Below are 25,346 nucleotides of genomic sequence, written 5' to 3'. Positions count from 1 at the left end.
CAGTCAGTGAGGTTGACCTATACTGAGTGCACAATTCGAAACACCTGCTCTTTCCATGACATAGACTGACCAGGTGAAAGCTACAGTATGGTCCCTTATTGGTGTCACTTGTTAAAACCACTTCAAATCTGTGTAGATGAAGGGGAGGGAACAGGTTAAAGAAGGATTTCTAAGCCATTCTGTGATATGGAATAGTTTTGGCAGAAAATCCCTAATCTTCTCTAATACACTGAAATTCTTGTATTTTGACCAAAGGTTTTCCCTCTGAAGATTCTCTGTGGCTCCAGAGATCACAGGCAATGGATCATCTTGTCCCCTCCTCGCCATTTCACAATGCCCATAATTTACCAATCCTTTAACGTGGCAACTCAACCCATTAGCACCCATTTCAAGTACTTTCGGTGCCCTTGACATAAGTAGAGCTAGGCTTCATTTTATTTTACCTTTCCCCTGAACTTTGTAAGACTTCCTAAATGCTCTCTGCCTTTTAGAAGCCACCGTGACTGAACACAGCAATCACAGAGATGAAATGGAAGACTCTCAAAAGGGTAGCTTTTGGGTAGCATCAGAAGACTGGACACGTGTGATGGGCACTTGGACTTTGAAGCTCCAAGGCTGCAAATGTTTCAGACAAGAACAGTTCCCTTCAGTCCTTCCTATCCCCTTTTGACTCAGTCTCTAGCTCTAGTTTTCCTCAGTCTGTCTGAAATGGTAGGGGTGTCAGGGGCCAGCCTGTCAGGGCCCTGGTTGGTGCTCTCACAGGGCAAGATGCTAAATGGAGAGAAATGGGGATACCTGTCAATCTGAATTCATATTTTCACAGGTCTCCTCTTCCTCAGTCAGCATCCAAACCTTAAGAGAAACTCAACTAGTCTTGCATTGAAAATACAATGAAGCCCCCTATCCTGTTATCGATTTTCCTTAGCCACAGCACCACAAAAATCAATAATTAGAACGCAATGCTCAATACAGGAAATAGATATTGGAGAAAATACACTGTGCTGTACATTTGTATTGTACTTGAGAAAAGAGGAGCGCCAAAACAATATTGAATATGAAATGTTTTATTACTAAAAGTTTTGGTACACTGAAAGTGCTCTATTTACATCAGCTGAAACTCAATTCTTTACATAAATCACCATTTTATTCCTCCGTGAAAAAACAAACGAATCAAACATGAAAATCTTTAAAATGAAGACGATGATAACAATGGAATATACACTCAGTTTATTAGGTACACCATCCCATTCCCAAAATGGATCACGCCTATAGACAGTTAGTCATGTGGCAGTGGCTTTACAGTGCATTTGGAAAGTATTCAGACCCCTTCCCCTTTTCCACATTTTGTTATGTTACAGCCTTATTGTAAAACAGATTTAAAAAAAAAACAAATCCTCACACTATACCCCATAATGACAAAGCAAAAACAGGTTTAGATTTTTTTGCAAATGTATTAAAAATAAAAACACCTTATTTACATAAGTATTCAGACCCTTTGCTGTGAGACTTGAAATTGAGCTCAGGTGCATCCTGTTTCCATTGATTATCCTTCAGATGTTTCTACAACTTAATTGGTGTAAATTAAATTGATTGACGCACAGATCTGGGGAAAGGTACCCAAAAATTTCTGGAGCATTGAAGGTCCCCAAGAACATAAGAGGAACCACCAAGACTCTTCCTAGAGCTGTCCACTAGGCCAAACTGCACAATCGGGGGAGAAGGGTTTTGGTCAGGTAGGTGACCAAACCCGATGGTCACTCTGACAGAGCTCCAGAATTCCTCTGTGGAGATGGGAGAACATTCCAGAAGGACAACCATCTCTGCAGCACTCCACCAATCAGGCCTTTATGGTCGAGTGGCCAGACGGAAGCCACTCCTCATTATGACAGCCCGCTTGGAGTTTACCAAAAGGCACCTAAAGGACTCGCAGACCATGAAAAACAAGATTCTCTAGGCTAAAGAAACCAAGATTGAACTCTTTGGCCTGAATGACAAGCGTCATTTCTGGAGGAAACATGGTTGTTGCAGCATCATGCTGTGGGCATGTTTTTCAGAGGCAAGGAATGGTAGACTAGTCAGAATCGAGGGAAAGATGAACGGAGTAAAGTACAGAGAGATCCTTGATGAAGTCCTGCTCTGGAGCAGGTTCTCAGACTGGGGCGAAGGTTCACCTTCCGACAGGACAACGACCCTAGGCACACAGCCAAGACAAAGCAGGAGTGGCTTCGGGACAAATCTCTGAATGTCCTTGAGTGGCCTAGACTTGAACCCGATCGAACATCTCGGAAGACCTGAAAAATGCTTTGCAGCGAATCATTGTTCTTCCTCTTGTCAACAATGGTTACCTGCAAGGAAACATGTGCCGTCATCATTGCTTTGCACAAAAATGGCTTCAAGGATATTGCTGCCAGTAAGATTTCACCTAAATCAACCATTTATTGGATCATCAAGAACTTCAAGGAGAGCGGTTCAATTGTTGTGAAGAAGGCTTCAGGGCGCCCAAGAAAGTCCAGCAAGTGCCAGGACCGTCTCCGAAAGTTGATTCAGCTGTGGGATTGAGGCACAACCAGTACAGAGTTTGCTCAGGAATGGCAGCAGGCAGGTGTGAGTGCATCTGCACGCACAGTGAGGCAGACTTTTGGAGGATGGCCTGGTGTCAAGAAGGGTAGCAAACAAGTCACTTCTCTGATATAGACTGATATTCTGCAAAAGGTACAGGGATTGGACTGCTGAGGACTCTCTGATGAATCCCCTTTCCAATTGTTTGGGGCATCCGGAAAAAAGCTTGTACGGAGAAGACAAGGTGAGCGCTTACCACCAGTCCTGTGTCATGCCAAGAGTAAAGCATCCTAAGACCATTGGGGTTGCTTCTCAGCCAAGGGAGTGGGCTCACTCACAATTTTGCCAAAGAACACAGCCATGAATAAAGAATGTTACCAACACATCCTCCGAGAGCAACTTCTCCCAACCATCCAGGAACAGTTTGGTGACGAACAATGCCTTTTCCAGCATGATGGACAACCTGGCCATAAGGCAAAAGTGATAACTAAGTGGCTCGGGGAACAAAACATTGACATTTTGGGTCCATGGCCAGGAAACTCCCCAGACCTTAATCCCAGTGAGAATTTGTGGTCAATCCTCAAGAGGCGGGTGGACATACAAAACCCCACAAATTCTGACAAACTCCAAGCATTGATTATGCAATAATGGGCTGCCATCAGTCTCAGAAGTTAATTGACAGCATGCGGGGGTAGATTGTAGAGGTCTTGAAAAAGAAGGGTCAACACAGCAAATATTGACTCTTTGCATCAACTTCATGTAATTGTCAATACAAGCCTTTGACACTTATGAAATGCTTGTAATTATACTTCCGTATCCATAGTAACATCTGACAAAATATCTAAAGACACTGAAGCAGCAAACTTTGTGGAAATTCATTTTTGTGTCATTCTCAATGTTTTGGGCCACGACTGTATATAAAGCAGGCAGACAGGCATCGAGGCATTCAGTTACTGTTCGGTTGAACGTTAGAATGGGCAAAAAGACTAAGCGACTTTGTATGTCATATGATCGTCGGTGCCAGGAACGCCGGATCCAGTATCTCAGAAACAGCTGCCTCCTGGGCTTTTCACACACAACAGTGTGTAGGGTGTCCCGAGAATGGTGCGAAAACAGCTCACTGGTGAAGGGCCGAAGGAGAATGGCAATAATCGTGCAAGCTAACAGGCTGGCCACAAGCAGACAAATAATGGCAGTGTGGTGTGCAGAAGGGCATCTCGGAGCGCAGATCTCGTCGATTCCTGTCACGGTTGGGCTATTGCGGCAGACGAGCACACCGGGTTCCACTCGCGATCACCAACACTGGACAATTGAGAAGTGGAAAAATAGGGCCTAGAGATTATGGGTTCGAGTTCAGGTTCTGTCACAGCTGGCCGCAACCAGGAGAGCCATGGGGCGGTGCACAATTGGCCCAGCGTGGTCCGGGTTAGCGAAGAGACAAGACTAACTACCAATTGGATACCATGAAATTAGGGCGAAAAAGGGGTTAAAAAATAAATAAAAAGAGGTGGAAAAAAATTGCCTGGTCTGTCGAATCCTGAAGCGTCATGCTGATGGCAGAGTCAGAGTTGGCAATTTGTAAGTCGCTCTGGATAAGAGCGTCTGCTAAATGACTTAAATGTAAATACGCAGCAGGACCCATCCTGCCTGGTGTCAACGGTACAGGCTGGTGGCGGTGGTGTGATGCCATTGCGTTAGCAAGGACCAACATCCCTGTGGAACGTTTCAGACTTGTAGATTCCACGCCCCAAATAATCCAGGCTGTTCTAGAGGCAAAGGGGAATCCGATCTGGTACTACATGGGTGTACCCAATAAACTGTGTGAACACAACATAGGAGAGCAATGAGGGAGAGTGGTGGCTTCCACAAGCTGGCATTTTTATGTGTTTTACACACAAGGCTCATGCACGAGGCTGAGAGCCTATAGTCAGGACCATGTCAGAGAGAGAAAAAGTGAGAAATAAAAGAGAAGTTGTGAAATCATTGGAGTCAATCGAGGCTGTTCTGTAAAATAACATGACCGTGCTTGAAATGGAACATTCCTATTTTTCTGAGGAGAGTCCATTCCTTAAGCACAGGCCTGGGACCTGTGAAATTGGGCTTGTGCTGCCATTACATATGGGACATAATTGCTGCTACGCACACAGAGCATTTACATTACACAGGCCTGCGCTACACACATCTAGGGCACAATGAAAGAATGCATATTCAAAAGCATGCATCGTAGCAGAATGAGCAATGTTAGTAATCATAAAAAAGAAACTGCAGAAGATGTGCCATTATGTATCATCTTCTTGATGCGACTAGTACACGACCCAAATTTCTAGACTGATGAACACTGATTCTTCCAACAACGCAATAGACATATTTACAATAATTATATTCTGTCAATCTCTGTCATTTCATTGCCAGTTAAAACATTTTTTTGAATGTCAATTTTCAATGACCTATTTACAATAAAACTAGATACCAGGTTATAGTACCCATCAATCAAAATAAGGGGAGGGAAAAATATACATCCATAACATTCTTAATGAGGAGTCTGGTCTTGTCTTTTTGGCTGCCATACTGCAGTATTTGACCTGACATCGCTGCTCTGGGTGGTGGTGGTATAGTAGCCTGGTCCCAGATCTGTTTTGCCAATGGTTGTTGTTGTCACGCAATTGACATCAGAATGACCATAGTTGGCGAGACAGCACAAATGGATCTGGAACCAGGCTAGTGGTGTAGTGTGAGCTGGTCTGAGGTCAGATTTTCTCCTGGATGAAGGGGTGCTGCAGGGCCTGGTTGATACTGATGCGTTTGGCCGGGTCCAGCATCAGAGTGCCGTCGATCAGGTCTTTGAGGATCAGGACCTTCTTCCTCTGCTCCTCGGGCAGCCGCTGGCCCCCCACCATGTCACACAACAGGTCCTTGGTGGGGTTGATGGTGCTCATCACTGTCACCTTCTCCTGTGGACGGGACGGGGTGGATGGGTGGAATGGAGGTAGGTGGAAAGATTTTTTTTGTAAGATAGTGAAACCATTCAAAAACCATTAAGCATCTGAATGAGCCTTCATGATTAGCCCTGGCAAACCTAGCAAGTTATTTATGCTTGAGCCATTTGCCCTCTTTCTTAGATTGTTTCCTGAAAACGTAGCAGGTGAAAAGTAAAACATATACAAACCCTTTCAGTCACTTTATCTACTTCAATGTAGAGGAAGTTGAGGTTCTGATCAAAGTGCTGGTCTTTGAACAGGCCTTTCCGGATCATCTGAGAAAAAAGGAAGAAACATTACATCATCTGTACCTTACAACACAGTGTACAATGCCCCATGTTATGACTTCCTCTCAAAATCTAAATTTGAAAAAAATGTTGAGGCTAGGAAACCAGCCAGGTCCAGTAATGTGGACAGATTACCTTGTTGGGCATCTTGCCCTTGAGGTCCATGGCAAGTTTGATCATGTGGTTGTTGGAGGAGCCGGGGAACAGGATCTTGCCTGTGTAGAGTTCGTATAGGGTGCAGCCCACCGACCACATGTCTATGCTGTAGTCGTACGGCTTCCCAATGACTGTGATAGAGAGAGACATCATAATGAATGTGATCCAAGTATGTGAGACCATCATTCAGCGATGAGAACTGGTGAGGGCCCAAAAAAGGTGGGGAAAAAAATCTGCAAGGAAACACTCCAACAAAATATGTGTAAACTGGGTTAATCACAATACCAACATTTCACTAACAATGTGATACTAGGTTAAGTATGACGATACTAAGTGGAAGGGATGCACTATATATCGGTGAACATATTGGAATCGGACAATATTAGCTAAAAGCGGCAACTTCGGTATCGGCCCGATTAACGCCGATGTTAAAAACCAATGTCAAAGCTACCGTGCAAACCTATATAACGTAGGTACGTGACGTAATGACGCGACACTAACGTTACCAAGTGCGCTATTTTCAGATGTTGCCCTACTGGAGTTACACAGTAATAGCGTCACTGCTATTAGCTTCACGACATACATACTATGGAACGCCGTTTGGGTCTTTGCGTGTCAAAAAAAGATTCAGTAGCACTGTCAAAGCTGTATAAAAAAGTCTGCAAACAAACAAACACCGGCCACAATTGATGTGTTTACAATACCGTGTTGGTAATAAAGCAGCATTTGTTCGACCGCAACTTCTGGGGTAGCTAGCTTTAGCTAGGTACCTAGCTAGCACCAATACAACCAGCCTGAAAACAATGACCAGTAGAAACTGTAGTCATTTTCATTATTCTTAGCAATGATTCAGGAATCCTTGTGAGCAAGTATTAGCTGGGATGCCACTTGTTCCCCTTTGAAATTGAACTTCAGTTCATGAAAATAAATAGCTAGCCAGCTACTTAACCCTGTTGCCCAAAGCTAAATTTATAAGCAGCCAGCTAGCTTCACCTGGCTAGTGAGGTTTGACAGGACTGTGTTGTAAAGCTAGCCACAATAAGAATTAGGTTCAATAGTGGAATTTGCAGTTTGCCTTCAAAATAAAAGTGTATAATTGACAGTGATGCAAATGAATACAAATATTTTGATGGCTAACTGCAAAGTCCAATATTGTGGCTAGCTTCACATAGATTGGTCCGACCACCATTAATCAAACAAGAACTGTCTTTTAAATTAGGGTTATTTTAGATGATGACACCTAGCTGTATAGTTAGGCAGCTAACTATAGCTACGGAAACAGATTATGTCAGTGTTATTTGACACGTATCTTTTTTGACACGCAAAGACTCAAAAGGCATAGAAATCCTGGTTGAGAATCAAACGACAAAAATGAACAATGAAATAGCACAGCAAGTAAATGAAAGAAATAGGTTTTGATGATGTTTTACTGGTAATGGGGACATATGTAAATGCCAACAAAAGAATGTTTTTGTTTGTGTGGTGTGTGTGTGTGTAACCATTATTTAACTAGGCAAGTCAATTAAGAACAAATTCGTATTTACAATTACAGCCCGAACGACGCTGGGCCAATTGGGCACTGCCATATGGGACTCCCAGTCATGGCCGGATGTGATACAGCCTGTATTCGAACCAGGGACTGTAGTGACGCCTCTTGCACTGAGATGCAGTGCCAAGACCGCTGCGTCCATGTGTGTGTGTTAACTATTTAACTGTACTAGAATGCCTAAAAGGCCACTAAAATTTGAAATATCGGTTATGGTAGCGTTTCTTTTGGCGAGGAAATTATCAGTATCTGCCAAAAATGTCATATTGGTGCATCACTACTAACTAGTATTGTGATACCACAGGGTTTTCCCTGCCACCCTGTTCCCGTGTTCTATATGTTCTGCACACAAACCTGTCCCTGATATTCACACCAATACAACAAATTTAATTTAACTTCACACTTTTTAGTGTATAATAGAAATCGGCTACTGCAGAAAATGTCTGATTTGCTCATATCCAAAGACCTACATGTGATTGGGCAGTAAGGAATGTAGAAAGGAGTATACATGCATTATGATCTTAATTTTCATTGTGGCATTAAGGAAGAAACACACTAGGCCTATTTGAAACCAACTTTACACACACACACACACACACACACACACACACACACACACACACACACACACACACACACACACACACACACACACACACACACACACACACACACACACACACACACACACACACACACACACACACACACACACACACACGATGAAGCACTCATTCTGATAGGACATACTGTATATTATTTTTCAAATTTGTAGTTGACGTATGGGGATGCATTCTGTTCTCAGTAATGAATTTTGATATGAGAAACATACATTATTTAGTGATCACACAGGGTCAAGGCTGGTTATAGCAAGATTTGGTTGCCCCCCCCCATCATGTGTTGGGCTGGGGCACTAAGCGGCCGCTTATGACTGGAACGGGCCCTGCACAGGGAGAAGAAGTCAAGAAGATCTGCTCACGCCTATTTTATAGCTCAATGGGTGATAAACTTTTTGTCAGACAGATCAACACAATTCACATGGATGATTTATCTCCATCTCTTCATTCAAAAACTCAAATCATGGACACTTACTGACAGTATTTATATGTATATATTCTTATTCCATTCCTTTACTTTACTTAGATTTGTGTGTATTAGGTAGTTGTGGAATTGTTAGATGACATGTTAGATATTGCTGCACTGTCGGAACTAGAAGCATTTCGCTGCACTCGCAATAACATCTGCTAATCATGTGTATGTGACCAATAAAATTTGATGGGACAGTTGTGGCTGCTTCGTGTGATATATTGTTGTCTCTACTCTATTGTCCTTTGTGCTGTTGTCTCTGCCCAATAATGTTTGTACTATGTTTTGTGCTGCTATCATGTAGTGTTGTGTTGTCTCATGTCGTGATGTGTGTTTTGTCATATATATGTTTATCCCAGCCCCCGTCCCAGCAGGCCTTTTGCCTTCTGGTAGGCCGTCATTATAAATAAGAATTTGTTCTTAACTGACTTGCCTAGTTAAATAATGGTTACACACACCACACTAACACATTTTTTATTTTGTTGTCATTTACCTATGTCTCCATTAGTTAAATAAAGGTTAAATAAAAAAATATATATTTTGAGATCAAAGCAGGTTTAAAGTGAAGAGTTTTACATCCCTGATTATTACAGAAAAATCTTCATAGTCAAACACAACTTACTGATTTCGGGAGCTCTGTAGAATCTGCTGACGAGGTACGGCGTGATGTCGTTGTCCGCCACGTGGGATGCCGAGCCAAAATCGCAGAGTTTCAGGATGGTCTTCGACTCATTCACCTTGTGGGGAGAGACGGAGAAACAGACACTATCAAACCAGGATCTTATTCATTAGGGCAGTGTAGCAAAACGCTTAAATAAAAAAATAAAAAAAAACACTACAGAAAACGGAAAAAAAGAGAGTGATTTTTATAGGACGAATCCAGGCAGTCCCTCCCTGTTTCAGTCCGCTTTCTTCCATTTGGTGCCTTATGAACACGACCCAGACTCAGTGCAGTGGTTAACAGTCAAGTGATGATGTATATAAATGTAGGGGTGTGAACGTTTATAAGCAAAATTGGGATCCGTAACGGAATCCCTAACGGAATTTTTATTTTTTACCCCCCCAAAAATGTTAATCACAGTGCAGCTGGCTAGCCTGCTCTTTCTTTTCGCTAATGATGAGAGTCTGTTGTGTGTAGAATATCCTAGCCTATTCTTTGATGACAGGCCCTGCTTTACTGAATTTGCGAGACATTGCATGCCAAGAAATTGCAAAAAACAGCATTCCATTGTGAGATACAGCATTTGATTGTCGATAGATAGATGAGGTAGGATAAGGGAGGTAAGGCAATAAATAGGCCATGGTGGCGAGGTAATTATAATATAGCAATTAAACACTGGAATGGTAGATATGCAGAAGATGAATGTGCAAGTAGAGATACTGGGGTGCAAATGAGCAGGATAAATAAATAAATACAGTATGGGGATGAGGCAGTTGGATGGGCTATTTACAGATGGGCTATGTACAGGTGCAGTGATCTGTGAGCTGGGTCTTGTAACTTTTGGTCGCCTATTGATGGACATTAGTCCTGCTTCAGAAGCAGCATTCCTTTTTCAGATAAGTAAAATGCCCGTTCAGTGACGTTTCAAAACTATCTCCAGAGAAGGTTTCGCGTTGGCATTTAAAAAGCCGTAGTATACCCTTACAGACAAACAAACATACCGTAACCAAGGCGCTTTCAATGGTATATCTGACAGCGGAAGATATTACTTTATTGCCCGGTACCTAGCGGTCATACATGCGTAATAGGACCATTATTCTGCATTGTGAATTAATGTGGAATTTTATGATTGTTTTTTATTTTTTATTTACTGGAAACCGTAAAAAAAAATTGCAGTTTAAAAGTTAAGCAAAATGTTCCATATGTCACATTCCTAATATAATGATATGGGCCTCGTACCAAGATGTTGTCGGGCTTGATGTCAGCGTGGAGGATGTTGCACCGTTTGAGGAGCTTGAGGGCCAAGAAGAGCTGCTGGGTGTAGGAGCGGACAGCCTTGATGTGGAGGCCCACATCCTTACCATACTTCTTCAACACCTCGCGCAAGTTCATACTGGGAAGAGAAAGACATGAGTTACAGCCAGTGAAGCCGTGTGCTAGATGACAAACACGTTGCAGCGTGCCATTAAAGCCACCAAGGAAATACGGTGTGTCTGAAAATGCACCCTAGTCCCTTTAAATTGCATTAATTTTGACCAGAAGTGCCCTATAATAGGTTGCTATTTAATACATAGCCATAGTGTGGTGACAGTGCAGTAGTGGTAGTCTCCCAGCCAGTACCTGAGGGGCTCAAACACCAGACACAGGTGCTGCTTGTGGTAGAAGTGTCTGAAGAGGCGCAGGCAGTGGAACTTGTCATCTGGGTCGGCGTCGTTGAGCCTCTTGAGGAACTCCAGCTCCTTCAGGCCAGTCTTTTGCCTGGAGACCCAAAACAAAATCAGCAAGGTAAGCATTGATTGTTTTTTATTTATTTGTATAAATAAATCAGATAAATTCCCCTCGTTCAAGGAACGTAGATATAGATGGAATACCCATAAATTCAAATGTATGGGTGGTAAAGGCAATATTCTCCCATAACAATAAATTAAATAGAGACCAGACAAACCCAAATGGCACCCTATTGCCTATATAGTGCACTACTTTTGAATAGAGAGCTATGGGCCCTGGTCAAGAGTGCTGGTCAAAAGTAGTAGACTATATAGGGAATGGGGTGCCATTTGAGTCCTGAGGCTTGCCTGCGTGAGGACCTACATGAGCTCGTTGTTGCGGATGATCTTGACAGCCACATCCTGTCCGGCGCGGGCCGTGTCCCTGCCCCTGATCACATTGCTAAACATTCCCTGGCCTGTGTAGCCATACACGTCGTAGCGCTTGTCCAGTGTCTCCCCGATGTTCACACCTAACATACAGGTGGCACACAGAGGGAAGAGATGAGGGGCATGTTTATAAAGTGTTGGACATTTTTCAATGATATATCCAGTTTCCAGGCCTAAAATAACACTATATTGAGTGATCGTGAAATCAAAGGACCACACTGAATACTGTAAGACTACATGGACTGTTTCCAAACAGGGCTGATTTATAGAGAAAAGGAAGCTCAGCAGCCTTTAATTGATGAATTAGTGAATGACAGTAACATTTGTACAGTGTACTGTCAAGGGCACTTACGGTAGTAACCCTCTGCGTCGGTCCAGTTGTCCCGGAGGTTGGGGTTCTCTTTGAAGTCCTTCCCCCCCACACCTGCTGCTCTCATCCTGGCACTCTGTACAGAGATATATACGACCAATGGTTCAGCCACAACATGACCAAACATTCAACCACACTCACATAATGATCTACTGCAACAGAGATCATTCAGAAGATAAGGACGGGCTTGCGTGTCTAGTCCAGAGTTGCACTCTAAAGATCAGAGATACAAACATGGAGGGGAATGAGGCTCCTGTAAGACTTACATCAATGGCTGCTTCAAACATGTCGTCCGATTCTGTAAACATATCAGGGGCTGAGGGCTTTTTAAGTCCTAACGGAAAGAGGGAGGAGGAAACAAGATTTTGTTTTAAAACGTTACATTTGTGAGCTGTTAGTAGAAACATGGCACATGTTTTGGCCTAAAAATATGACCTGAAGGAATGCAACTGAATGACTATAGGGGACCGAAGACTAATTTACAACCCCTGCATTGGTCAATGTTAGTCATATGTGTTAAGTCACTACTGCATTGTCAGCTTTCTCCCAAGCAGACAGATTCAATTTCAGATCAACTTTATTATCCCACTAGGGGGAAATTAATTTGGTCATGTGCTTAAAAAGACGGTACATGAAAACACAGAAACTACACAATAGAATCATTACGGCACTGTCAGCAATTTTCATGCTGCGGGCGGGAGCGGGCAAATACTTTTGTTGTCCGCCAGATTATTTGTAAACGGTCGTCTATCTGATTTGTATGCGTTATCCTCCGGAATTGTATTAAAAGCACATATTTTTCCACATTATTCAACTTCACTAGCCTAACTCCCTAGTAGCGCGCCTAGTATGTGTGGTCTCAGGGAAATAGAGTAGGCTGTCTATACGAGCGGAGAATCACGTGGCTGTTAACTTAAATATGATTACAATGTAGTTTACTGGTGTCCGCAAATAAATACTGATAATGGAAAGTGGAGGGCACTCAACCAACATAAGTCAACGTGCAATACATTTTTAAAATCATCATTGAAAAGGCAAAGGCACACATAGGTTAGGCTACTATGGTGAGTGAGTGTTGCCTACCCATTTATTTTGTCTCTGCCTGCAAATCGTCCTCCTAAAACGTAGGCTATATCCTATATGCAAAACATAGGAAGTGTGGCTGTCATCATTCCTGCTGCTTCCAGTTCAGTAGCCATACCTGCGAGACCAGGTGCGTGTGTGTGGTCTCAATTAAGTATAGTAGGCTATAGCCTATGCATGGTCATAGAAACACAGGTCAGTTATCTTTCCAGGGACATGTACTTCCTAAATATGATTTGGCTATAGTTCACTACATTGCCTGGAAATAAATATTGATCATCATATTTCTCAGTCTGAAAACATCCCACTCCTAAAAGTTTGACTATAAAAATAGCTTGAAAGAAATTAAGTCTGCTCCCTTCAAACTACATCTATCATATGACTGTTATACCCCAGTAATGGGCCACGTGAGAATCTCAACCTATTTCTTAAGGTATTTTTTCACATTTGATGTTGCCCATTGGACGGAAAATTGCTGGCAAGTGAGCTGTGTCACATAAGCCCTAAAATAACATTGCGCGACAGCGGTTGTGAACAGTTCTTTTTTATTTGTTGTAGTTTTCTTATATTTTCCACTAACTCGATGATCCCTTCCCTAATTGGACTAAACTAATGAACAACACTTAGGCTTCTACTTCCAGTTCATACATACTATATACATTTTACGGACACAAGCTATTATACAATAGTTATACGTTGTTTGTTTTTACACCTATCCTTCCTCTACCCTCAACCCCTCCCATCTATCTCTGAAGACCATCCAGTTTCTATTTGCCATATATTATATACACACCAAAAATATATAAAATACAGTTGAGTCGGAAGTTTACATATTGGAGTCATTAAAACTCGTTTTTCAACCACTCCACAAACTATAGTTTTGGCAAGTCGGTTAGGACATCTATATAGTGCATTCCAACAATTGTTTACAGACCGATTATTTCACTGTATCACAATTCCAGTGGGTCAGAGGTTTACATACACTAAGTTGACTGTGCCTTTAAACAGCTTGTAAAGTTCCAGAAAATAATGTCATGCCGTCAGAAGCTTCTGATAGGCTAATTGACATAATTTGAGTCAATTGGAGGTGTACCTGTGGATGTATTTCAAGGCCTACCTTCAAACTCAGCGCCTCTTTGCATGACATCATGGGAAAATCAAAATAAATCAGCAAAGACCTCAGAAAAACAATTGAAAACCTCCACAAGTCTGGTTCATCCTTGGGAGCAATTTCCAAACGCCTGAAGGTACGATGTTCATCTGTACAAATAATAGTATGCAAGTATAAACACACTGGGACCACGCAGCTGTCATACCACTCAGAAAAGCAGCAAAGGACCTTGTGAAGATGCTGGAGGAAACAGGTACTAAAGTATCTATATCCACAGTAAAACGAGTCCAATATCGACATAACCTGAAAGGCCGCTCAGCAAGAAAGAAGCCACTGCTCCAAAACTGCCATAAAAAAGCCAGACTACGGTTTGCAACTGCATGCACATGGGGACAAAGGTCATACTTTTTGGGGAAATGTCCTCTGGTCTGATGAAACAAAAATAGAACTGTTTGGCCATAATGACCATCATTATGTTTGGAAGAAAAGGGGGAGGCTTGCAAGCTGAAGAACACCATCCCAACCGTGAAGTACGGGGTGGCAGCATCATGTTGAGGGGGGTGCTTTGCTGCAGGAGGGACTGGTTCACTCCATAAAATAGATGACATCATGAGGCAGGAAAATGATGTGGATATATTGATGCAACATCTCAAGACATCAGTCATGAAGTTAACGCTTGGTCGCAAATGGGTCTTCCAAATGGACAATGACCCCAAGCATACTTCCAAAGTTGTGTCAAAATGGCTTAAGGACAACAAAGTCAAGGTATTGGCCATCACAGTGGCCATCACAAATCCCTGACCTCAATCCTATAGAGAATTTGTAGGCAGAACTGGAAAAGCGTGTGTGAGCAAGGAGGCCTATAAACTTGACTCAGTTACACCAGCTCTGTCAGGAGGAATTGGCCAAAATTCACCCAACTTATTGTGGGAGGCTTGTGGAAGGCTACCCGAAACATTAGACCCAAGTTAAACAATTTAAAGGCAATGCTACCAAATACTACAATTCTGACCCACTGGGAATGTGATGAAAGAAATAAAAGCTGAAATAAATCACTCTCTCTACTATTATTCTGACATTTCACATTCTAAAAATTAAGTGGTGATCCTAACTGACCTCAGATAGGGAATTTTTACTAGGATTAAATGTAAGGAATTGTGAAAACTGAGTTTAAATGTATTTGGCTACGGTGTAAGTAAACTTCCGACTTCAACTGTATATGCATTTTATGGACACAGTATATAATACAGTATATAATAACACTTGTTATTAGTCCCACCCTTCAGCTCCAATCAACCCCTTCCATCTGTCACTTAACACCATCCATATTGGATTTCTATTTGCCATAATTTTCAACTGTTCTGTGATGTTTCACAAAAGTTCTGATCCTTTCTATTGTCATAGTTTCTACAGATTGTAAATTAAAGATAAAAATGTTTGCTAAAAGTATTAATATTGATCGATTGACTATGAATTTTCAGTTCACCCAGTAGCGCTTTCTGCAGTTAGCTCCAAGTAAATGTTGCAATTGTACAGCCATCCCTGGACATGCAACCAAAAACAGGCAACATATGGAGAGTACCAAAACATATAATCTACTGATTCTGTCTCTTCACAGCAAAATCTGCAGAGCTGGGATGGTTGTATCAACCATATACTGTAGGAAATAGGGCGCATATATTTTCACCTTGCCTGACCCTTTACTCACCATCCTTCTCCTGTGTGATGAGGCCTTGCTTGGCCTTGATGTTCTCCTCAAACGTGTCCAGGTTCTCCAGCTCGTACTCCTTCACGTCGGCCGCCACGCGCTCCAGGATGTCGTCTGGTAAGGGCGAGCGGCTCCGCGTGCTGCTCTGGGGGCTACTGGGATCCGACGCCATAGACGTCATGCTGTCCTCGTTGCCGCCACGGTATTTCTACGCGGGGAGAAAGGTTTCAGGCATAGAGAGGTCACAACAATGGAGATCCAAACGAATATCTTATTTTTCCGGATGTGGGACAATTTCAGCGGTGTATCATGAAAAATCTAATTGTGAAAATTCCCATATCCGAGTAGAAAAAAATAGAGGATGTGTCTGTAAACAAACAAAACACTGGACTTGGGGATCCCTGAAACAGCTATGGACAGTCCAACAGCAGAGTGAGAGAGGAACTGACCTGGACGATAGCTAGACGCTGCTGGCGGCGCTGCTCTATGAGAGCCTCTTCATCCACCTCCTCACCGTCAAAATCCTCGAACCTGAGCACAAAATAAACCCACTTACAAGAACACACAATCACCCAGAGAATTACCATATTGCAGAGTATAGCATTTGTGTGTGTGTGTTCTCCCTCTACTCACACTTCCTCTTCGGAGGACTCCTTGTCGGCCTTCATGCCCTCAGAGAGGCTGCCCTTGAATTTGTCCTCGTCCCGGCCATGTCTCCTCCTCCTGTCCCGGTCCCGGGAGTTGGAGCGCCTGCCGTACTGTCTGAGACGGCCGTACCTGTCCCTCTCTGGTGACCTGCAGCGCACAGCAAAGGAAACGCTTTGTGTTGTTCTGAATGGTTTGTTAAACACTTAACAAACCCTTAGACAACCTTGGCTTACGAGCCTCCTACTCTGACATCACTAAAGCTTCATCAATAAAGCCAGACAGAATCTGAAAGGGAATCAGTCGGAAAGGAACTAGCTATGCGAATCTAGTATCTTCAATAATAATGCAGGCATCATCTCAATACATTTCTGAAGGATTGAGGAAGAACTCTTGCAGATTCCATTTTGCCCAACTCATCCACACACACAAAGTTTCAGCTTGTCTCGTCTAACCTGCGTCTCAGTGGAGATCTACTCCGTCTCCGGAAGGGCGAGGGAGACCTTCTTCTGAAGGGAGAGCGGCTCATCCTGCGACCTTGGGGAGCACCTCTGGGGCTGGTCTCCCGTGACCTCGCTCTACCCCCTGGTCCTGCTTCTGGCCGTATTCGCTTCCTGTAGGAGAGAGAAAGCTTAAAAGATCAGTGGTGGATAGTAGCACATTCTTAATGCCCAATCCTAAAACACAAAAGTAATAGTTGCCCTTGCCATGTACAGACCTCTACTGCTGTTCAGTACGGGACAAGAAACAGGCACTGCATAAACATTTCATAATAATATAGGCTTAAATAAATGATGGCTCATTAAAAAAAATAAAAACATTGGGACTCAAAGTTGGAGAAATAGGGGGTGGACTGCAGGTTATTCCATAGTAACGGACCTTAGTGGTGAGGAGCCCTGTCTGTCAGCATCCCTCCTCCTGGCGTCTATGGAGCGACTGCTGCCTCTCCTGGCTGGGGACCTGGCTGCTCTGGAAGGAGAGCCCTGTTTGGAGGTAGAGGCTGAAGCTGATGCCTGTTGGGAGTCTCTGGTGGAGCGTGGGGAGGTGCTGCGTCTCCTCTGGGGGCTGCTGAGCTCCCTTCCTCCTCGCCTTTGGGGAGAGCGATTCTCTTTCCCTGACGAGGTGTCCTTAAACGGGGACTTGGTCGGCCTCTTGTCCGGCTCTTTCTCCGCATCCGATCGTCCTGGACGCTCCCGTGATCTGGACTTCCAGCTGCCGTGCACCGCGTTTGGTCTGTCATCGTTCTGGGGCGAAGAGCGTTTATCCAAGCGGCCACCCCTCTGCTCTGATCTCCTGCTATAGGGGGAAGGAGACTTCTTGCTTCTCTCTTTGGACCTGCTCCGGGAACGTTTCCTCTCTTTTGATTTGCTGCAGCCACGGTCTTTGGCAGCAGTGTTTTTGGTGCCTTTGGTCGTTTTGTCTGACTTGGACTCCTTGCCAGTCTTGTCCCTAGACTTGCTCCGACTGTGGCGCTTGGAGCTGGACTTGCCTGCTTCTGTGGTGTCCCGTCTGGATTTACCACTCCTACCCCTGGGGGAGGGGGGCTTTGCCATGCTGCCCCTCTGGTGCTGCTCCCCATTCCGGACCCCCCCATCTCCATCTCCCTCCTCAGAGCCAGAGTTATAACCCTGTAGGATGAGGCCCATGCCTGACTGCACCTTGCCCCCCTCCATCATCTGGCTGTCTAGCTCTGCTTTGATCATGGCCCTCTGTTTCTCCAACTCCTCCAATAAAGCCTTGTCATCAGATACAGGAGATATGTCCGTTTTTCTGTGGCTGAAGGAGCTGTTGACGCCAGGGGCGGATGGAGAAGAGCCATCTTTACGTTTGTGTTTCTTGTGTTTGTGTCTATGTTTGCGCTTGCGGTCCTTGTCCTCTTCGGAGGCGTGTTTGTGTTTTTTGTGCTTGCTGCGGTGTTTGTGCTTCTTTTTCTTGTGTTTGCTGCCACTGCTGTAATGTTTGGACCTCTCTGCTGTCTTTTCTCCATTCATTTCAGCTGCCCCCTCTCCAACCTCTTTATCGTCCTCTTCATCTTCAGAATTTTCAACACTCTCCTCCTCGCTCCCAGTCTTCTCATTGCTCTCCAAATCTTCTTTCCTGTGGAGATAAAAAGAGATTGGTCAAAGATATAATTTAAACCAATAACTTTTTTGTAACATGGTTAGCGACAACATTCATCGACCAAAACATTACTATCCTGCTTCCTGACTTTACCGCCATAACTAACGTTACTTAGCCTACTACTAGCTGGGTGATTCTCATGAAACCAGTTTTAAACATATCTGTAGAAAATTGAGTTACATGCACCCCTCTTGTTGGTGGATAATTTTTGTAGCAGGTTAAAGCTTATCTCCTGTAATTCTACACATTTTGTCATGGGGTGCAGATTTTCTTTGTCTGTTTTAAAGGCAATTTCCTACAATTCTACATGTCTTGTGTGTTCATGTGATATTTGAGTAACTCAATTACAACAAAATGGGCTAGTTGATCTGTACATTTATGAAATGTTATAAATAGGTCTGTAATGACTGACATGACAAGAGGAAAACTGATGATGAACTACCCAATTTAAAACTTGCACATTCTACTATTACAACTTTCAGGAGTAAGTTGAAATTTTGTTCAAGGTCATGAACAGTAAAAATCACGTTTTTCATGAAATTGGATGATATTTGGATGAAACCAAAATAAAGTGCAATAGGGCGGCGCACAATTGGTCCAGCGTCGTCCGGGTTTGGGGAGGGTTTGGTCGGGGTAGGCCATCATTGAAAATAAGAATTTGTTCTTAACTGACCTGCATAGTTAAATAAAGGATTATTTTTTTTTAAACAAGTATAATTACCAAAGTATGAAAAATCACTGTTGCTTCTACATTGATGAAGTTTGATCATAAAGTTACTGGTCCTCTTCCCCATGTCAAACACTTGGATTCAGGAGGCGGGATTATGAAGGGGATAGGGTGACATCACCCCAACTCTCATTGTAATACATCAATGGTAACATGATATTCTCTTACCGAATTTAAATAAGTACAGCCTTGTAACCAACATCGGAGAAGGCGTGTTTGTGGAGGGGCGTGGTTTATATAGCTAGATACTGTAGCTACTCTACTGGTGCCAACATTTGACTGTAGGGTGTCAGCAAATTTAATGAATCATGAATGAATAATGAATATGACAAATCTAAGGTGCCACCAAACTCCTGTGTTATATGTCTCCCCTTTCATCTGTGTCTGGTGTTAGACAGTTACTAGCTAGCTAGGTCTTCAGCCAGCATGGAATAAAAAGGGGGTGACGAGTAGTTCAAAACTCAGAACCATTACCTTACCAACATGGAGGTGTGAATGGGTCAATTGTTTTCTGACTCATAATGGCTGTCTCCTATTATTTGCATATTGAGTTAAGGTACTCATTACCAAAACACATTTCTCATTACAACATCATTTTTAGGTCAGTTTCGATAATAAGAACCTTTAATTTCAGTAATGATAATAAATTAAGTCTCATTTATAGTCAATTGGTGAGCTGTACTGGAAACTTTATCTTTTTACTAGGCCCATTCCTTAAACCTTGATTTGTTTGTAAAAACAACATTTGATTACGTACAAGAAATATAACTTACTTTAAGCCACAATCGGCAGTTCGTGTTTCAGCAAAGAGCAACCCAAGCCCTTAAAGTAGGATATCCACCATTTTTACATCTGTACTTGTTTTCACACTCGCCTATAGTGGCAAGAAAAAGTATGTGAACTCTGGAATTATCTGGAATTCTGCATAAATTGGTCTTAAAATTTGATCTGATCTTCATCTAAGTCACAACAACAGACAAACACAGTCTGCTTAAACTAATAACACAAATTATTGTATTTTTCTTGTCTATATTGAATACATAATTTAAACATTTACAGTGTAGGTTGGAAAACATAATGACTTCTCCAAAAGCAAATTGGAGTCAGGAGTCAGCTAACCTGGAGTACAATCATTGAGACGAGATTGGAGATGTTGGTTAGAACTGACCTGCCCTATAAAAACCACTCACAAAATTGTTATAAATAGGTCTGTAATGACTGACATGACAAGTTTGCTTTTCACAAGAAGCACTGCCTGATGTGAACCATACCTCGACCAAAAGAGTTCTCAGAAGACCCAAGTTTACGAATTGTTGACTTGTATAAAGCTGGAAAGGGTTACAAAAGTATCTCTAAATGCCTTGATGTTAGTCAGTCCACGGTAATACAAATAGAGAAAGTTCAGCACTGTTGCTACTCTGTCCAACGCTCTAACCACTAGGCTACCCTTAAACCCATTTTTCTTAATGGGGTTAAGAAGAATCTTAAGTGTCAGCTAAAGACTTAAATAACTTTTTATTTTACCTTTATTTAACTAAGCAAGTCAGTTAAGAACAAATTCTTATTTTCAATGAGTTAACTGCCTTTTCAGAGGCAGAACGACACATTTGTACCTTGTTAGCTCGGGATATGAACTTGCAACCTTTCGGTTACCAGTCCAACGCTCTAACCACTAGGCTACCCTGTCGCCCCATGAAACTTCTGGAACATGCTAACATCTCTGTTGATGAGTCTACGATACGTAAAACACTAAACAAGAATGGTGGGAGGATACCACAGAAGAAGTCACTGCTGTCCCCAAAAAAACATTGCTGCACGTCTGAAGTTTGCAAAAGAGCATCTGGATGTTCCACAGCGCTACTGGGAAAATATTCTGTGGACAGATTAAACTACAGTTGAGTTGTTTGGAAAGAACACACAACACTATGTGTGGAGAAAAAAAGGCACAGCACACCAACATCAAAACCTCATCCCAACTGTAAAGTATGGTGAAGGGAGCATCATGGTTTGGAGCTGCTTTGCTGCCTCAGGGCCTGGACAGCATGCTATCATCAACACAAAAATGAATTCCCAAGTTTATCAAGACAATTTGCAGGATAATGTAAGGCTGTCTGCCAACTGAAGCTCAAAAGAAGTTTGGTGATGCAACAGGAAGAAGAAAATACACCTACTGGAGTGGCCCAGTCAGAGTCCTGACAGATGCTGTGGCATGACCTCAAGAGAGCGGTTCACACCAGACATCCCAAGAACATTGCTGAACTGAAACAGTTTTGTAAAGAGGAATGGTCCAAAATTCCTCCTGACCATTGTGCAGGTCTGATCCACAACTACAGAAAATGTTTGGTTGAGGTTATTACTGCCAAAGTAGGGTCAACCAGTTACACATACTTTTCCCACCCTGCACTGTGAGTGTTAACATGGTTTGTTCAATAAAGACATGAGAACGTATAATTGTTTGGGTGTTATTAGTTTAAGCAGACTGTGTTTGTCTATTGTCGTGACTTAATGAAGACCAGATCCATTTTTATGACCAATTTATGCAGAAGTCTAGGTTCACATACTTTTTCTTGCCACTGTATACTGTTGTTTAAAGGTAGACTCAGCAAAATGACATTGCCATGAGCAGCACCGCAGATATTGAGATGAGCGAGACGCAAGACTTAGCTCTAAAACAGTGATACACAGTATCTGTGCATGGGTTCGCTTCATGCTGTTCACAGCATGGTAGTCAGGGCACCAGAACAGAGGAGAATTTGGGGTTTACGCTTCAACGCTCTTAGTTGTGGCGGAAATTGACCCCCTAATGCTGTTTACTTTCTGCAGCTACGTCATATCGCTGAGTCTACCTTTAATATCCCCAAGACAGTTTTTGGTCCATATCTCATGTATTTAGATACTTTATAGGCATATTGTGTTATGCCGTTTGCCCCTAGCATCCCATTCAATCCAGAAATACATCTAAAATTCCTTACAAACACAAATGTCCAAATACAGCAATACTACCTGTAAAGACCTTAAAAATAAAAATAAATCTTACTTTTGAAAATATATGCATGTGATTACAGTACTTGTACTGTAATTAAGGGGTATTTTAGTAAATTGCATTAGTGATTTTAGTATTATGCAAATCATTTGGGATGAACAAATTACTAAATCTCAGAGAGATAAGTAGAGTTTTTCAATGGCAAACTATCCAACACTCATTACCGAAACATGCAGTCTCAAAAACCTGCTCATCATTACCATAATGCACCATTTGTTTTTGAAATATTAGGAAAAATACAACTTTGGCTTAATCTAATAGTTTTACTTTTGTTCTTTATCCAAATATGTGTAGATAAAAATAAACATGTATACACAAGTGATGACAAAATATTAAAACCGCTATGTTATGGTAATGAGAAATTACAAAATACATAAAAATAATTGTATTTTTTATATTTTTTATTTTCAGTGCTATGTTTAACTCAGGCCTTTTCATTACGGGAAAATAAAAATATTAATGTAAAAATATATATAAAATATGGATTTGTTCAACTTTTTTGGACTGAAAACGGTTAGTGTAACGTTACAGTATGGAGCATTTTTGTATTGGTAGTTGTGGAAATTTAGGTAAAATGCATAACTGTAAAAACAAAACAACATAAGAATAATCATAAAATAGATAACTACATATCCTAATCTCAGTGATCCAATATAACATTTCGTGAAAATGTTAAATTGTTTGGTCAAATGTCAAGTTTTGTGAGAATTACCCAGCTAACGTGTTAGCTTGCTCGCAAACACTGGCTAGCTTGCTACCTTAACTTCTTACTGATGCAATTGGTATTGTTAGCTAGATAGCTAGCGAGCAAAATAGCTAGAATATAAAGGCACATGTTATGGCACTAGGGTTTGAATGGTTTATGGTATAGTTTATCTGTGGTTTATGTATAGAAAACATGTAAACATGTCAGCAAACACGTTCGACCACTCGGTGCTAGCTAAGTCGAGATGGCAGGCTAGCTCTATATAGTTAGCAAGCTAGCTAGCCTAGTACTGTTTTAATGCTGAAGAAAACAGATACAACGACCACAACGTTGACTTGCCAAAATCACTGAGCCGAATAAACGCACAACAAATAAATTGCATGACTGTGTAATCCTCTAAAATGTCTTACACGTGTTCGTTTCCATTATTATTCATTCTTGTAGACTCGATTTCCAGCTCTACGTCGGCCATTTTCCTCAGCCGGGGAAGGCGGGGGTCCTTCCTTCAAAGTATTGTACACTGTACACACAACTGCAATAAATTGTACATCTGCCCTCTACAGCACCGGCGACGTACTGTGTTGACTGAAAATGCAAACGTTCTACTTCTGTTCACCAGGGGACAGTGATGTATCAGAGTATGCTGACAGTGACAAGGAGAAGGAGGTACATTCTCTATTAGTCTTAGCCTTTGACTTTATCCAAGTGTTGGTCTATTTTTTAAATTTATTTCACCTTTATTTAACCAAGTAGGCAAGTTGAGAACAAGTTCTCATTTACAATTGCGACCTGGCCAAGATTAAGCAAAGCATTTCGACACATACAACGACACAGAGTTACACATGGCGTAAAACAAACATACAGTCAATAATACAGTAGAAACAAGTCTATATACGATGTGAGAAAATGAGGTGAGATAAGGGAGGTAAAGGCAACAAAAAAAAGGCCATGGTGGCAAAGTAAATACAATATAGCAAGTAAAACACTGGAATGGTAGATTTGCAGTGGAAGAATGTGCAAAGTAGAAATAAAAATAATGGGGTGCAAAGGAGCAAAATAAATAAAATAAATACAGTAGGGAAAGGAGTAGTTGTTTGGGCTAAATTATAGGTGGGCTATGTACAGGTGCAGTAATCTGTGAGCTGCTCTGATAGCTGGTGCTTAAAGCTAGTGAGGGAGATAAGTGTTTCCAGTTTCAGAGATTTTTGTGTAGTTTTTCATAGTTTAAAAGCAGAAACCTAAGACCAGGGTAATCTCTCAGGTGTTCCCACCACTGGGATTTGTCACTCACAATCCATCTCTGATCTAATAATATCAGCCCAACACAATTGACACAATGTTATTACATCTGACTGCTACCATCTGAGAGGTCAAAGAGCAGAGCAAGGTGATCATAATCAAGCATTTATGTACCACTTCACAGTTAGTGCTTGACTTGGACTAAAATAGGTGGCAGTACTCAGAGTTAAACCCTGTAGGTTGTTATTTTTAGCTAATAGGTTTATATTTAGCTAATAGGTTAATATTTAGTTAATAGTATGTAAGAGGTGCAGGAACTAAAGTAGTAAGGTGTCCGGACTCAGTTCCGGTGAGCTCCTGCCCAAGTTAAGCGCAGTTCACAGGACAGTTACAGTCTAAGTTTGAGGTTACATATATATGATCTTAATTTTAGCCAGTTTGTTACAACAGGTAAATAATCCTGCAGCAACAGTAAATGTGAATTATTATGTGGATTATAGTTAATGGGCATTTTTGTAGGGGTAGATACATGTTTCATAAGGAAAAATCAAGTCTCAAATAAAGTGGAAATTACAAATGGCCGAAGCCTTTAACCTCAAATACACTACCAGTTTTAAAGAAGTCCTCCAGCTATTTTTGAACTTTTACTGTTGAAAAGCAATATCCAAAGTATAAATACAGTAAAGGACACACACTAAAGGGTCAAAAATGTATATGTTTTGAGCAAAATATTGTTTTTTAGACAACTGCAAACTTCAAGGAGTAGGGCATTCAATGAGTTGGTCAGATAGGAAAGCGTAAATGTAAAAAAAAGTGATGTCATCAGCCTCCCCTTTGCTTGAAGAACAATAGTGGAGCAATAGAGAACAAAAGAGGAAAGACTGGAGTGCCTGTCAGGATTTGGCCAGGGTTGTTCCGGTTTTTGGTTACTAGATGCCCCCATTGTGCCTTTTGACCTTTTGTTTTCCCTTGATCCCCATTATTATTTGCACCTGTGCCTCGTTTCCCCTGATTGTATTTAAACCCTTTGTTTTCCTCTGTTCTTTGCTCTGTGTTTGTATGTTATAGCACCCAGCCCTAGTACTCTGAGAACTCTTGTTGATCCTGGTGGACTCTCTTGTGGAATTCTGTTTTTTGTTCTTGTTTGGTTGTTTTTTGAGTATC

At 41.9% G+C, this 25,346-nt stretch overlaps 1 protein-coding gene across 2 annotated transcripts; it reads right to left on the bottom strand.

Moving 5' to 3' along the window:
* Positions 1-3,415: 3,415 nt before the first annotated feature.
* Positions 3,416-23,446, bottom strand: LOC123991049 (serine/threonine-protein kinase PRP4 homolog). 2 transcript variants are annotated; one of them, XM_046292190.1, is made up of 15 exons: positions 23,354-23,446; positions 17,226-18,443; positions 16,802-16,960; positions 16,335-16,496; positions 16,151-16,232; positions 15,702-15,909; positions 12,066-12,133; positions 11,782-11,875; positions 11,365-11,512; positions 10,894-11,031; positions 10,513-10,666; positions 9,235-9,349; positions 5,960-6,111; positions 5,726-5,812; positions 3,416-5,510 (listed from the first exon to the last, which is right to left on the bottom strand). In XM_046292190.1, exons 1-15 carry the CDS (start codon positions 23,413-23,415, stop codon positions 5,307-5,309), a joined length of 3,051 nt encoding a protein of 1,016 aa, XP_046148146.1. In that variant the 5' UTR covers positions 23,416-23,446; the 3' UTR covers positions 3,416-5,306. The 2 variants fall into 2 exon arrangements, with proteins under 2 accessions (XP_046148146.1, XP_046148147.1); XM_046292191.1 differs by lacking the exons at positions 3,416-5,510; positions 5,726-5,812; positions 5,960-6,111 and adding an exon at positions 8,371-8,469.
* Positions 23,447-25,346: the final 1,900 nt, after the last annotated feature.

The sequence above is a fragment of the Oncorhynchus gorbuscha genome, linkage group LG12 (genome assembly GCF_021184085.1).
Source record: "Oncorhynchus gorbuscha isolate QuinsamMale2020 ecotype Even-year linkage group LG12, OgorEven_v1.0, whole genome shotgun sequence".
NCBI lineage: Eukaryota > Metazoa > Chordata > Actinopteri > Salmoniformes > Salmonidae > Oncorhynchus > Oncorhynchus gorbuscha.
This window is presented reverse-complemented; position numbering and strand designations above follow the sequence as displayed.

Excerpts from the sequence above, each read along its gene's own strand:
- LOC123991049 (XM_046292190.1), bottom strand. The coding sequence starts at position 23,415 with ATGGCCGACGTAGAGCTGGAAATCGAGTCTACAAGAATGAATAATAAT. Across the intron at positions 16,233-16,334 it reads GAGTCCTCCGAAGAGGAAGT|GTTCGAGGATTTTGACGGTG; the intron begins GTGAGTAGAGGG and ends TTTTGTGCTCAG. Across the intron at positions 5,813-5,959 it reads AGGGCAAGATGCCCAACAAG|ATGATCCGGAAAGGCCTGTT; the intron begins GTAATCTGTCCA and ends CTTTTTTCTCAG.